The sequence below is a fragment of the Acipenser ruthenus genome, chromosome 27 (assembly GCF_902713425.1).
Source record: "Acipenser ruthenus chromosome 27, fAciRut3.2 maternal haplotype, whole genome shotgun sequence".
Lineage (NCBI taxonomy): Eukaryota > Metazoa > Chordata > Actinopteri > Acipenseriformes > Acipenseridae > Acipenser > Acipenser ruthenus.
In genome coordinates, this window is record NC_081215.1 from 23,998,503 (window position 1) to 24,013,557 (window position 15,055).

Genomic DNA, 15,055 nt, shown 5'->3' on the forward strand with positions numbered 1-15,055 from the left:
CTTTCCAATTAGAATGGTTTAAGACCACACTACTAACCCTGCATATTTCAGACTGAATTTGATGGCAGCACATTAGATTATGCTTAGATGAAAAAGGGTTGAGGCATTATGCAAAACCCAAAACATACCATTTAGTTGATAAGGGGATTCTTACATCACTGCTGCCTTATTACCAGTATTTAAGGTTTTAAAAAAAAAAAAAAAAAAGTGTTTTCCTGCATTTGAGTACATGTAGTTCATGCAGCTCTTGCAATAGCACTTTAACACAGAGACCTCCAGTCTTTTTTTGTTTCTTTATTTGCAGTGGAAAATAAATGTTTCAGTATTTTATTGAAAGAAAGCAATAAATAATACTGTGATAAAAACAGTTCAAAAGTACTCAGACTGTACATAATTGTTACAAGAAGATCAGGAGTTTAAAAGAAGGAACAGAAAACATTAAATGTATGACAGGAACATATGATTCGATTTGTACACACACACTATATATTATATATAAACCACATACCTAATTAATCACAAGGAAGTAATGGACAATACATAAACGTCAGTAAATAAAACGCACACCAGGTGTTATAATGTGGATTTGTTTTGTTGTTGAATTTCCCCAACATTATTAGAATGTATAAATACTGAGAAGGCTGGTGTTGCTAGATAATTGAACACATATTCAGAAATACTTGAGCCATATTACGTTCTTAAAAAAATGGCAATTAAGAACAAAAAACATGACATACATAAAGAAATCTAATTAAAATAAGGCTTAATTAAAAGTCGTACAAATTGTGCCTCCTGTGACTAAACTTCCCCTGTTTTAAGTGAGGCCACAGTGATCTGGAATTGGTCCTTTAAAAAAGAAAACAGTTGCATCAACTCCTTTTAACACATGTCTTTAATGAAGAAGAGACAGGAATGGAAACTTTTAGACACTCTGGTTTGTAGAAAATTGCTACTTGAAGGGACTTCTTCACCAAACAATGCATCGCATGATTGTGTTTCTCTTCTTCACAATAGACTCCTTGTATGGCTTTTAGAAGGTATATTTTGGTATCACAGTGAAAGATTGACAAAGTTAAACAAATTCATGGGTTTAGACTCGCTGATAATAGTTTGTATTCCATATATATATTTTTATTATTGTGTGGAATCTGACATGCTGAAGATTTAAAACACACACGCAAAAAAAAAAAAAAAAACATTGAACTGTCAAAAGATTTTCTGGCTGAAAATGAAATTCTTGACCTGCACAATATATAAATATATATTGCAGAATTATGAAAAACTTGACCAACCGACTAGTTTAAGTCAATCTAACTTAAACTGGATGCTTATAAATCGCATCCATTTAATGTTAACAGGATTATGAGATAGGATAACATCTGTAGGTACATATACACAGACTCCGGACTTGTGGTACATTTAGTTACATATGCAAAAATTGCATTTGAAAAAAAGGACAAGAGTGAAAATACAAGTACATTTTAAAAATGTTATTTAAAAACTGGAAGGAAAAAAAGGCATGTTGAATATACAGGCAAACAGATACATATTAGATCTAAAATGAAACATCCCATCAGTTTATATAAATATAAGAAACATTTAATCTAAAATATTTTCTCTATGGTATCAGGAGATTTGTGAATTCACCAATTAAACTCTGTAATAAAATATTTATAGTGTCCTTATAATTATCATTACATCACAGATCCCATCTTGATTTCTGAAATGTCATCTTCTTGATTTAATGCTGCATTAATCATCTATAGAAATAGTGGGGGTAAACTGAAATAAGACAAAACAAAGAATTAGTTAGTTAGCCAGTGTTGTGTGATGCACTGCTAGTACCCTGGGTCGATGAGATGTTGTTAAAAGCTCTCTAACCATGAAAGCCATCTAAACCATATAAAAAATCGGGTTTGGCATTTTTCTGTATCAGAATAACGACAAAAAAGCTAATTTGAATTGATCATCAATATATAGTACTTTTATGAAGATTCCTTCACATTGATCAACATTTAAATGGTATTGTGACACACTTGACACTGGAGAAAGTTCAGTGTCATTCAGTACTGAGAAAGTTGAATCCGGGTCGATCCTTTACATGATCGTTCTAACAGAGATAATTTGCATTGAAAATAAATCTGTTCTTGCTGTTGTGGTTGTTAAACAAGTGTTCGTTATAACAAGGGTTCGTTATAGTGAGATAGTAAAGTTAGCCTCTGTGTGTGCGTGTGTGTGTATGTATGTATAATTTTTTTATTTTTTTTTTTGCACTCACCACGAGAAGGCATTAGCATGAGTATGTCCTTACTGTCGTAGAATCCATTCTTTGTGCTCCTGTTACGTTGCCTGATTTCACCAAATCAAAAATCGACAGCATGCAAAACACAACATGCAGTTAGTTAAAAATCCAAATGTTAGAGAAGAACCAAGCATTTACGCAACTTCAAAATCTTAAAACAACATTACAGATTTTTCTCTTCTTATGCATGCACAAGACAATCAAACGTCAAACAGTTACGTTAAAATTAGGTTTCCAAAACATTTTGGAACACCTACACTGGCTTTCCTGGTGAAAAAAAATAAATAAAAAAAATCTAAACTACTGGAATACTTCAGTATTTGCATAATCCAGACAGGAAACTAAAGACCAGGTGGTTTTGATTTGAAGGACTCTCAGTAACAATAAAAGCTTAAGAACATGGCATTTTGACAAAACCGCAGTACAACAAATCATGCCATTTGCATTCCCAAGATGAAACAGGGAGTGTGTTACGTACCATCCATCTGCATTTTCTTTGGCTGCATAGAAGGTGAAGACATTGCGGTGGTAACCCTGAAGTTTGCAGGAAGAGTTTCTGCTGACCCAGGACCCATCCCCCGAATGTCTTTTGGTCGAAACTTTTTCCTCCAGGAGGGAGCTCTCCTGAAGTTCTTATCATCATCCTGAAAGCAGTAGATGTACACATGCGATATGGAACATTAAAACTGGCATTTACTGTACATCCCTGCATACTTTTGTCAAGGTTATCTATTTATGTACAAACAAGCACTACATTACGCATTAAATAAATTCAATGATGAAAAAAACACTTGTACAAACATCTTTATACAATCAAGCAGTTTCTAGTCATTCAAGTCTCACCTCATCAAGTCTTCTTTCAGTACCCAGGGCAAGAAGATTATTATATTCTCTTTCCAGAACGGCCCTTGCCTATTAAGTTACATGAACAAAACATTATAAGCCAATACATTGTCTGTTGTATATTACAAAAACAGGTATAACTCCCCAATACTTAAAATGTTCTTTTCAAATAGGACCACAGTGAAATTAAAAATGACCACAACCATGAGGTCAAGCCAAACTTTACAGTTAAGGCCACTTCCAGTACATCCAGTAGGCCTATATATTAATTATACATTTTGGTTTAACTTTTGACGTGAATATGTTCACATAGTAGCCCGATAAGCTAACATTCTTCATAAAATCCCATTGAAAATATACCATTTGTTTTCCCAAAATGAAGCCATTTACAATTTGTAATTTTTTACCTGCGTATTTTGGGTTGGTATCTGTAATAAAAGCGCTAATGCATTGTGATCAAAGGTTTCATCTAAGGCAAGAAGCGCACCGTGGACTCCATTTTCCACCAGGTTATTTGCATATTCCTTGAGACCGATGGACTGCACCCAGTGAATCACTCTGTCATTGCTCCATACTAGAACATCTGAGGAGGCAGACAGAGAACATTTTAGCGAGTTAGCCAAGATTACTAGAAACAAATAGTCATTTGACACACTACTTTTTGTTCTGATCAAATGCCCTGCCAATTTAGAAATACATCTACAACAAAGCAACTAATAACTATACAATTGGCTATTTTGTTTCTCAAACTGCTGTATAATGGGAGTCTATCCATCTTTGCTGTGTTTCTTTATGAGCAACAAAGATATTTAATATTTTAAAATTACCTTTAACTTCAACTTGGCATTCTTCTCTTTTCCTTTCAAGTTCTTGTCTATCATAATTCAGCCTTCTTAGACACATTACACCACACTGGAAGCTGTTTCTGTTTGAAAAAAAAACAAAAACCAAAAATAAATCTGTAGAACTAAGCAACTGAAGACTTGGCAGCATGCTATTTTCATTCAGTATGCTAACTAAAAACCCCAATCCACTGGGGAGAAGGAAATATCCTGAATAGGCAGCTGTCCCAATTAGACTAAAGGCAGTTGAGACCTTAGTCACACCTTTTTTGTTTCTTAATGAAAAGAAATAATGAAAATCACATTGATTAAATGTTAAATAAATCCTTTAAAATGATTTTTTTTTATTACTCCTAAACAAGATGTGATTTCATTTATGCAGAAATAAAAACAAAACAAAAAAAAACTAATTAAATTTTATCACAAGGTGAGGCACCTGTGATGTTGACATGACAACTTTCTTTGCAACAGCAGCCTGAGAAACCATAGGAGACTCCTCCTTCAAGAGTTCAATGAGGTTTACCAAAGTCACAGCGTAATCGCCTACTCACTGCACTGTGCTACGCGACCTGTCTTGCTTTGAAAAGCGATCTCCATTCATCATTTGAAAATACTGCATCCCAATTAAATGACACAAATAGCATTGGGAAGAACCGTATCCCAGAGTTGTATCCCATTTAAGCAGCAATCCCGATTATCAGTATCCCGATTATGCAGCGCCAACTGTACTGCAGAGAATAACCTATGGTCCACAAGAGGGAGCCAGCAGCAAAGCAGTACAATATGTACTGCCCTCTCCATCTACTGAATTTAAATACATTGCAATGCAGTTACGTTATTACCAATGCACTACCCCACATCAGCGAGATGATTTAGCCACTACTCTGTGCAGTTAATGTCCAGCACTATTGTGCATGGAGATCAATACTGTAGAGAGAGGCACTTCTCATATAATAGAATACAGATTGTATTCATTATCAATGTATTTATTTATTTAAGTGCAGATTGTCTTACCTGTGAAAGCTATCAACCATTTTAAGTTGCCCTCGTAAGTCCTTCTTTGTCAAATGGTCCAGCATTCGAGCGTCAACAAGGCATTCCATGAAGTAGCTTCGATACTGAGGCAGCCCCAAACTTGGGAGCCATTCATTACCAATCCACTCGTGGTTCATATCACCATAGGCCAGTGTCTACAGTAAACAAAATTAGCAGAAGTATAATAAAATACCTTGGCTTGAACTTCCCCTTTGTTATTAAAAAAAAAAAAAAAAGTAACTAACATTCTACACCTGTCTACTCAATATTTTATTTGCAGCTTGTATACCTACGGTTTTTTAACTTGATGGATAAAACACCATTCATTTCAGAAATGCAACACTAATTATGGTTGTATTATAGAAACTCTCAACACAACCAAACTGATAAAGAAAAGTTATTTTATACCCCTGCTTTAACAATGATACATCTTCTACACCAGGGCTACTCAACCCTGGTCCTGGAGGGCCACTGCCCCTCCTGGTTTTTGTTCTAACTGTACACTAAATTGATTAATTGTACCAATTAAGCTTCTAATAAAGCACTTGATTGGTCCAATTAAGTTATTTTGGGTACAGCTGGAACAAAAACCCAGAGGGACAGCTGCCCTCCAGGACCAGGGTTGAGTATCCGTGTTCGACACAATAAATGGACTACTTGCATAGGAAGATAAAAAAAACAAAACAATCCCATGCATGAAGTGCACCTGTGGTTTTTACATGCCTACAAGGATTAAGAGGTGCTTTGGTCTAAAGCCAGATCCAGCACCTTAGGGGATCAGATACTGAATTTAACTCCAGTCACTAGTAGAAACCGATACATGGTTTCAGTACAGCCCTATACTTGGTTAACAATGCATTGCTAAAGTAGTACCACACAATTTGGCACAGTAGGCAGAATTAACTGAAAAGCAGCAGAGGACTGCACCATGAAAATAGCATAATCCCAACACTCCTACAGTCATAAGAATAAAAGGAGAGCGTTTAACTTAACTGTCTGAAGTCTTATCTTAGTTCTAACATACAATATATATACACACACACACACAATATATACTTAAATGCAAACCTGGGCCCAGCTGCCCTCCTCATCCTCCTGATGTTAGCATTGTTAGCAAGTGCAAAGAGAAGACATTGAAGAATGTTAGTAGATGATCAGTATTTCGTGCAACAGACACATTGTGTGTAGAAGTAGGTCAGTGACATTTGTTGTAAGAAAAGTTCAGGAGAGTGGTTTTCATTAGTTCAAAACAGGCAGAACTGTGAAATAGGTAACCTTGACTTAGATTATCCCTTATATTATGTTTTAAAATCACAACCTGATGCATGCAAGACCATCCGTGGCCCACCCACAAAAAATAACACCACCGTACAATTGCATCAAAATACTTAGTCCTGGATACCCCTACAATGGTAGTTGCGGTTATTACCTAGGATATAATATTGCAGTTTTAAAATAAAATGCAACACAAATTCATCTTTTGTTGGAACAGAACTGCAAAGGTCAGAAACTCTTAAATGGAGTAAAACCAGCTACTAAAAATCGAGGAAAAAAGTTAATAGGAAAAAATGAAATGATTTGAACAGATGTTATACACCAGTAGATGGGTTAACATGAACAGACCCCCAAACCAACACACTACTTTAATAAAAGACAACCTTACTGTATTACACCAAGAGTGTGGAAATTAAAAGCCAATAAAAGCACCATAAAAGGGAAGAGACACAGCAGTGCAGGGACTAACCGTTTGAGGTGTGGCAGCAAGGTTTTCCATTTCTTCATGTGTAAGCCACACATTCCCAGTGGACTAATCACATGACCCACAGTGAGTGACCCAATCACAATCCATTGTGAGGAAAGCAATAATAAAAAGGAAAGGTGGCAGAATATTTAAGCACAAGGTACGTTAATTGTGCAGCATGCACTGGCACAAGCAATCTTGTGATCCTCCAGGGGAATAACATTCAGAAAAACACAGGCATGTGCATTGTGCTGCAGTAGTATTTGTTGATAAACACATTCATTTAATAAGTTATGGTATACTAAAACAGAAGCAGGCATTGTTGTGAGATGCTTTAAATAAATTTAGTGATCTTAAAGTTGTAGGAAAGGGTAATAAAACAAACATAGTATAATTGTAGTGAAACAAAAAAGGTTAAATGTCCTGTCAAACATAGCCTTTTAAGGCAGTTTCCCCAAATAGTCCGTTCCTACTAATGAATTGGATCATTTGTATTTCTGTAAACTATTAATAACACTATTGAGAAAAGTGAACACTGCTGGGAACACCACCCTTTGTTTAAATATGCGAGAAGATAAAAACATGTCAAGGATTTCCTTATCATGGAAAGTTTTTATTGGTCACAAAATGGGACACAGACAATTGTTCTCAGCAAGCAAGTGAATGTATAGCTGGAAAGCTGCCAGCATTCTAAATAGCAGCAACTGGGTAAATGGAGAAGGGAAATGCAAGCATTGGAAAAAAATGTTTCTCTTAAGGTTTCAGTCCATTTACTGCCTTTCAAAGAATGCATATTCAAGAGTAACAGAGAAACATCCTACTCAAAACTCAAGTTGATCAAGTTCTAGAAATTTGCTTACAAACCAATTTGTTTTGAAATTATGATTATATATTTAAATACTGTACAAGTTTTTCTCATTAGACCAAATTAGAATGACCTGTAAATCAAACATTCCAATAAATTTTCCTGCATGCCCTCCCAGTTTTACTTTTTATTCCTTGAATAATGACTGCATGGTGACCTTACCGTTCTGGAGGTTGGCGGTGCAGACGGGCTTGTTAAAGACATGATCTCCTGAATAGCCAGACGAAGCTTTAACCTGTGCAGAGGATTGCTAATTCCAATCTCCCGCTGTATTTCAGTGTCAGACAAAGCTGACATAATAGCACCGCTTTTCACATTGGCTCTGCAAGCTGCCACGTACCAGGCTGGCATCCCAACCCAGAGCTAAAACATGAAGCGGGAGACAATGTCAGCAGCTGCACTTGATCACACGATGTGTATTTATCTGTACCTACACGTGTGACAATAACTGCAGATATACTTGGGGAATACAGTTCCATCTAAAATTTTACATTTTCAGTTTTACCATCTACAACAAAACACTAAAAGTCCTTTTGAACACAATTACCTCAATTTACTCAAAATCTACAGAATATATAAGATCCTCTTACCTCCAACCACACAACTACTGTCGGACCATCCCAGTGTGCAAACGGTAAACCTTGCCTGCGCGCCTCCTCCAGTAGCTCATGCCTACAAAAGCAAATGTGTTTAGAAAGGACCTTTAAAACAAAATGTCATCACTTCAGTGCATGAAAAGGACCCAAATGCTGCTTATTTTAAAATCATTCAACTTTAAGAAAACAGAAACCCACACATTACAAACAAGGACAAAGCTTGCAGCTGAAAGCTGCTGCATCTCCACCGATTGCACCTTGAGCAAAGAGCATGTTAAATTACACCCCATGCACACGTTTCCAGTTCAGTTATCAAGTGTTGGTTGAGTTGAAGTGTTAGTTGAGCGAGAGCCCCCCCCAAACATGCACACACAGTACCATAACCACCCAGTGCCGAGTACAAAACAAAAATTCACAAGCAGATTCCTGACTAAAAGTTCACATTTAACAAAAAAATAAAAACTACATTTAATAAATTCTATGTTTTACTATTAGCTTCATCAATACAAAATCAAGTGTGTATCTACTAAAGCTCAAAAGCTGGAATCAAACTATTACAGAACCAAGCCATGCTAGTGTTCAGTCATTGAAAAGATTTCCTTTCAATAGCTAGTTATTGAAGCTGCAACAGTACAATTGTGGATCCAATGACTTGCAGAACTCCATAAAATGTAATACATTTAAGAGGCTTAAAATAAGTGTGCATATTTATATAAAAGTGGTTCATACAAACTAGAATAGAGCAGCTGTTTGGTCTGATGAACACACTGTCTCTTTCAGATGATTATACAATTCATGTTTGTGAAAGTTATGGAAACTTTAAAAAAGCATTCCTAAAGCTAATCACCATGTTTGATCACTACATCGTTCAGTAACATTTCTAGAGAAAATCCTTAAGAGGGCTATATATTGCTCTTTATGCAACACTTGGATATTTGTAGAAACAAAATGGTAAGATCTTTTTGGCTCATTTCAGGACAGTGAGAAAATCCCACTCCATTTAGTAATCTGGAAACAGCCTAGTCTTTGGGAGCTCTTGATTATACTTTAAAAACCTGTTGAAAAGTTTTATAAAAAGGCGTGTTTGATCACCATGTTCCTTGATAGGAAGGAAAAAAATAAAAAGGAAAAATTGCAACAGTAGAGCTGCAGCGACAGAAATATCTAAGAGATTTATAAGTGTTAACCAGCATTCACAAGGGCAAATAACGAATAAATGAACTTACCCTGAATTTGCACTATATGATATGAAAGAGGGGGAAGGGGTGAAAAATAAAAAGGAAAAAAAAAAAATCAGCAAACAAATGAAAAATAAAAGTGGTATAAAGCAATCTAAACTCTAAAAAGCAAATGTTCATGATATTATGGGGATTGGGTATACCGGTTTAGACAGGCTTTACAACAATTTTCAAATTGAACCAGCAAAAAAATTTAGCCATTTCCAGTTTTAATCTAATAAAACCAGTCAACATGATTACTTATTTTAATAGTCACAATTCTTGGTCTGCTTTGATAACTTATACTGCATGCATAAAAGTAAAAAAAAAGAAAACACACTACAAAACTGATATTTACTAAAAAAAATAAAAAAACTTGCAAGTACATCATTCATACATTATATATATATATATATATATATATATATATATATATATTATATATATAAAAAAAAACAATCAAAACTTACTTTTTCTGTAATTTTCTATTTTTTTCCACTTGTCCTCCCAGTTTACTAAGTCCTAAGGCATCTTGAGGAGAAGTATCCCCTTCTGGAGTACCTGCTAAAGTAATTTTTTGAAAATAATTTTATAAATACATACAAGTAATGAAAATCACCAACAATTCTAATCAAGGTTAGTTGGCATGAATAGATGGCTGCTCCATTTTTTTTTTTTGACAGTAAAGAACAGAATAAACCTGGATTATGATAATGTACTAGTTATTGCAGTAACAGGACGGTCATGGCCATGAATATAGCAAAAACAGTGTAAAAGAAATAGCAAGTATGATTTAAAAGCTAACTTTTTCAAACAATAATGCTGAATTAGTTTCCAAACCAACCTTGACCCATAGGTTCTTTGCCAGGAGGTCCAGGCCGACCCTTTTCTTTTTTGCCAAACAGTCGGCCAATGGAAGATTTGATGCTCTTCTTTTTGGGGGCTTTGTTCAGAGAATCTTGGCTGCTGTTGCTGCTGCTAGGGTTACTGCCTTGTCCGTCCTGGGAACCAGTGGAACTGCAGGAAAGCAAGTCATCTTAGTAGAACCATTTACAAGAGCATACACTGTGTGTGTTTCATACACTGCATTGACATTAAATTACAGACAAGTGTTTAAAAAGAGACTGCCCCCAAAATCCATAATGTAGTTATGGTACTGTAGATATTCCAAGAACTAAACCAAAATAAAAAAAAATGTACCAGTCCTGAATTATTTTCAAATGCATATATATCCTTCTATCAACTCTGAGCCACTCCCATATTTCCTTATCTTTCAGAAAGCCAGTCTTTCTAAAATGACAGGTCCATCTCATTACAGTTACCTTCTTATATCCCTGATATCTTCATGGCTGGCTGCGTGGGTGGCTCCCTTGTGTAAACGCATAGACCTGGGTGTTGATGGAGGGGAGGTCTCGCACTTTATAGTGGCTTTGTCATCTTGTGATACTGGGGACTGATCAGCAAAAGGTATGAAAAGATTAAATAAATCATTCTTAAAAGCAGATCTTGAGAAAGCACATATTCGCTGACCAAATTACCCTATACAAAAGTATTTACATTTACTTGCAGTAATATTTATTGTTACATTAATGAGGACTGAATATTATTTCAAAGTTTTCCCTTACTCATTCCAACTAGTTTTCTAGGCTAAGTCATTAAATAAAAGATGCTCTGTGAAGTGTGAAACATACTAAATTACAAATTCATTATTGCATGAAGTTACATTTCTAAATTAAAAAGGAAAAGTGTCATTCATCCTTCCAAATAACTTTCATGCCAAGTACAAAATCTCCCTTTCTGCATTAACAGTACACTGATTCAGTTCACAAAAATTGCAAGGCCCTTAGCGTGGTGGCAGGGTGCCCTTTATGATTCGATTTACCTTCCTACGGTGCTTCCTTAAATCACTAGGCTGATAGAAGCATGTAAAGAAAAGAAAGCTGGGTTAGAAAGCAAATCCAGAACCAAGCTGTGAAAGAATTTTCAAAAGCAAGGGATAAAGTGTTAATGTGGAGACAGCAAGCAGCAAAGGCTAAAGCAGAAATTAATCCAACATATTACAGATTGTAAACAATGGTGATCATTTGCAGTAGGTGTTTTAAGAGATGAAAAAAGTAAGGAAGTAAAATCTCTTTTGGACTTAAGTGACAACCAGTATTTTTACTTCTCTAACCTGGGACCACATTCACTCAGAAGTACAACCGATTTCAAAAAGGTTTTGGTGGAAATCATAATGTATAACAGGTAACTTAAACATTGATACAGGCATTAGAATGAAATCCCCAAAAGGTTAGTTACCATCAAGGATTTAAAAGAATACTGTGTTCTACCAAGAAGTTAATCTTGGAATTTTCCAATGTAAATAATATGTAAATATTTGACAGACACTCCCCCAAAATGTTTTCTTTTAAAGGGTTAATTAGACATATCCTTTTATCCAGACCCTAAAAATTACCCACAGGAAGAGATTAATACCAACAAATTACAAACCCACACAGGATAAGGATAAAAAAAAAAAAAAAAAAAAAAAAAAAAAACCACAAAGCCCCTGCTCCCTAAAATAAATAGCACACAAAAGCTTTCACAAGGGCAAAAACTTTAAGTATTTAATACATTAATAAATAAATAAAGTTACCGGATAACTAATTATTTTGCCAAGTAGCTCTGAAAGAATATGGACCCAGGTTTCGGCACAATTCTAGAGATTACTTTTCTGTGTACCTGAGAGCTGTGTGATGAATCACTATATGATGGGGTTGAATTAGAAGTGTTGGATGAATAAACTACAGTCTGATGGGGAACTGAGGTCTGGATTACAAATGTATAGTAGTATGCGGACTAAAATAAAACAAACAGATTGTCTATTAATCCATCCACTGATCTTTTGAACGACTTTAGCAAAACACTGGACAATCCAGGTATCCTCCCCCAAAAAAATATAGAAAAAATAAACAGATGCAAATTACCAATAAAGCAATAAATGCAAGGCAAAACAAACAAACAAAAAAAACCACAAAACAACCATGATGCAACATTTACTGAAATGAGGGAAAAAAAAAAAAAAAGGTTGCAGAAACGAAGTGAACATTGCAATTTTCAACTTACCAAAGTCATGCTACCGAGGCGGTCTACCTCGCGGGCAGGACTGCGCGGTATGCGGCGAGGGGTAGAATGCCCACTCCCGGGGGGGGAGGAACCTGCCAGGGAGGAGCCAGTGAAAGAGGGAGGAATGGAGCTCATGGATCTGAACTTGCTGCCAAGATTTTCTAAACTCCCACTTCCCACTCGGTTTTCAATCTCCTCAGCCCGCTGGACTGTCGTCTCCTTCTCTTCCTGAATCATCCTGAATAGAAAGATGACCCTTTTTACACACGTATATGTACTAACATTAAAGATGAACAAGTCCCATTAGTGAAGGATGCACTCCAGGGACGCGACTGCCATCAATATGAAGATCAATATATTGTACAACATTATGTTTCATTGTGCTGCTGGTGTACCAGGAAGGGCTGGCAAAGCTGGGATCGCTTGTTATTTCCTAGTTTATACAAAACCCTAAAACAAAAGTGCAAGTATAAAACCACTATTGATACAAACTAGGACATGCCTAATTTCATTGTTGATGGCATCCAATTGCTCCTGAAGCATCATAGCCAGAGTTTGGGCATCAGCCTGACCGCTCGGGGACAGCAGATCAACAGAACTGAAAACAGTCTCTCTGTCATCCTCTACGTCAGACACATCCACATCACTCTCAAACGCCTGGGCCACGTTAGCCAAGACGTTGGCTTGCTGCACTCTCTCCCACTCCTGCTCGTTGAGCGTCTGCACCTGACAACAGAACAAGACCGTTTACAGTGCATGGAATGAAAACAATTTAACATGGACTAGCTGGTTCTACAAAACAAGACTGTTCTCACTTAGAAATTAATTTGATTGCATTTATCCAGGTAATAAAAATAAAATATAAAACAAGGATTTAACACACAAACTTACATGCTTCAGGTATCCAGAGAGAAAGCAGGGGTCAAGAAGAAGATGAGAACAGAAATTAAAGTCTCAACCAGTAAAAACTCTGCCACTTGACACAAATGTATGTAAAAATGAAAGCAAAGGCTTTCTGTTATCAACTGGGCCTACCGACAGTACCTAACAGTTGATAGAGCCCTGGTATACATGCCAAAACTGCTGTAATTTACAGCACTGAAATATACTGTACATTTTATTTATATAAAATAACTTGCAACATCAAGCACTCAATAGAGTACCCATTTTTTCAGAATTTCTACACAATGTACACTTCCAGCTGTAACTTATCATCACTTATCTATAGATATGTTCATCTCACCTTTGAGGGCTCGTCTCGAAGGGCTGCCATACGGCCTTTTTGTGGGCGTCGCAACACTGATGTATTGAAGTGGTCTGTATGACTGTCCATCATAGAGGAAGCCGATACAGGATATCTGAAATCAGGGGTGCTGCCCAGATGGGAGCGTCTAAAACAAAAATAAAATAGTTTTGAGCGCAATCATGCTTCTTGACTCGGTATATGTTGTTTAGGCAAATATGAGCTTTTTTTTTTTTTTTTTTTTTTTTTTTTTTTTTAAACAAATTCTGCTGTTTTTTATCCTCTTACCCATGATGCAGTGAAGAAGTGCTTCTCAACCTTGCCTGCTCATTTTCAGTCCTCATAGTTTCTATTTCAATTAGAAGTTGCTCCTAAAAAACGAAGCAACGAAAAGGACATTTCACACAAAAACACATACTACTTATATGGTTGATCAAATCTTACACATATCACGAACAAAAACACCAAAAAAAATCACATTTTTACAGTTCTGGCATTGTGAAGTGTTTAAAAAGCAATTCCATCTGCAGAATATAAATTTCACATACCTTCTCATGATGTGCTTCTTCAATTAATTTTTTTGTGTTCTCCAGATCACGAATGAGAGCATTCTGACAAAATACAAACAAAATTCAGACAGCGCAACCAAATCCCTCTAATAATGCTGCTTAAAGATGCAACATGCTTCAAATGAATAGAGCAATCCACTCTGAGCAAGTTTTTTTTTTTCTTTCTAGTTGACATAAAAAACAGTAGCATAACAAAAACAAAGAATTCAATATTCCTTTCTTGACTTTTGTGAATAACCTGCCAGGTACCTAGTATGGTCGTTTCCACATCTGCTTAAGAAAGAAGCGGTTTTGTAGCTAAATTAGTTTGGTTTCAATTAAAATGAAAACTGGAGGAAGACACATACAATATGTAATTTACAACAGCGATGTGCTAAATTCCTTTGAACTTTTTGTTTCAATCAACAATACAATATTTGAGAATCTACTCTGGGGGAGAATAGCTAGTTTTCTAGCAGTTACGAGTTTCTGACTACTGGTATAGGTATATGCCCTAAAATGGCTAGACTATGCTGTAGAATCCCATAACATCAACATGGATTGCTAATGCAAACTGCAGCGATTCAAGACTACAAAATCAGAGAACACTTTATTCATTTATCAATCCATCAATCTTTTTATATAGCGCCTTTCATAGTGGACCACCATCAAAGTGCTTTACAAGATGCAGCAACAAGAAAATCCATAATAATTTAAA

The 15,055-nt window shown here is 35.9% G+C and overlaps 1 protein-coding gene across 12 annotated transcripts in view; it reads right to left on the bottom strand.

Annotated features, from left to right (window-relative positions):
• Positions 1-279: 279 nt before the first annotated feature.
• LOC117432313 (liprin-alpha-1-like) overlaps positions 280-15,055 on the bottom strand; it is a 33,773-nt gene continuing 18,997 nt past the window's right edge. The window contains exons 12-32 of one of the 12 annotated variants that reach the window (XM_059001755.1): positions 14,338-14,400; positions 14,078-14,160; positions 13,790-13,937; positions 13,049-13,272; positions 12,547-12,784; positions 11,324-11,353; positions 10,764-10,894; positions 10,286-10,458; positions 9,912-10,002; positions 9,451-9,462; positions 8,219-8,300; positions 7,791-7,991; positions 6,767-6,829; positions 6,091-6,117; positions 5,002-5,177; positions 3,973-4,070; positions 3,553-3,728; positions 3,146-3,214; positions 2,781-2,946; positions 2,279-2,349; positions 280-1,782 (exon numbers count right to left, since the gene is read on the bottom strand). In XM_059001755.1, the coding sequence (XP_058857738.1) occupies positions 2,291-2,349; positions 2,781-2,946; positions 3,146-3,214; positions 3,553-3,728; positions 3,973-4,070; positions 5,002-5,177; positions 6,091-6,117; positions 6,767-6,829; positions 7,791-7,991; positions 8,219-8,300; positions 9,451-9,462; positions 9,912-10,002; positions 10,286-10,458; positions 10,764-10,894; positions 11,324-11,353; positions 12,547-12,784; positions 13,049-13,272; positions 13,790-13,937; positions 14,078-14,160; positions 14,338-14,400 (2,310 nt within the window). In that variant the 3' untranslated portion in view covers positions 280-1,782; positions 2,279-2,290. Of the gene's footprint in view, positions 1,783-2,278; positions 2,350-2,780; positions 2,947-3,145; positions 3,215-3,552; positions 3,729-3,972; positions 4,071-5,001; positions 5,178-6,090; positions 6,118-6,766; positions 6,830-7,790; positions 7,992-8,218; positions 8,301-9,450; positions 9,463-9,911; positions 10,006-10,285; positions 10,459-10,763; positions 10,895-11,323; positions 11,354-12,546; positions 12,785-13,048; positions 13,273-13,789; positions 13,938-14,077; positions 14,161-14,337; positions 14,401-15,055 lie in introns of all 12 variants that reach the window. The other 11 variants (XM_059001754.1, XM_059001759.1, XM_059001757.1 and 8 more) reach the window with 11 other exon arrangements.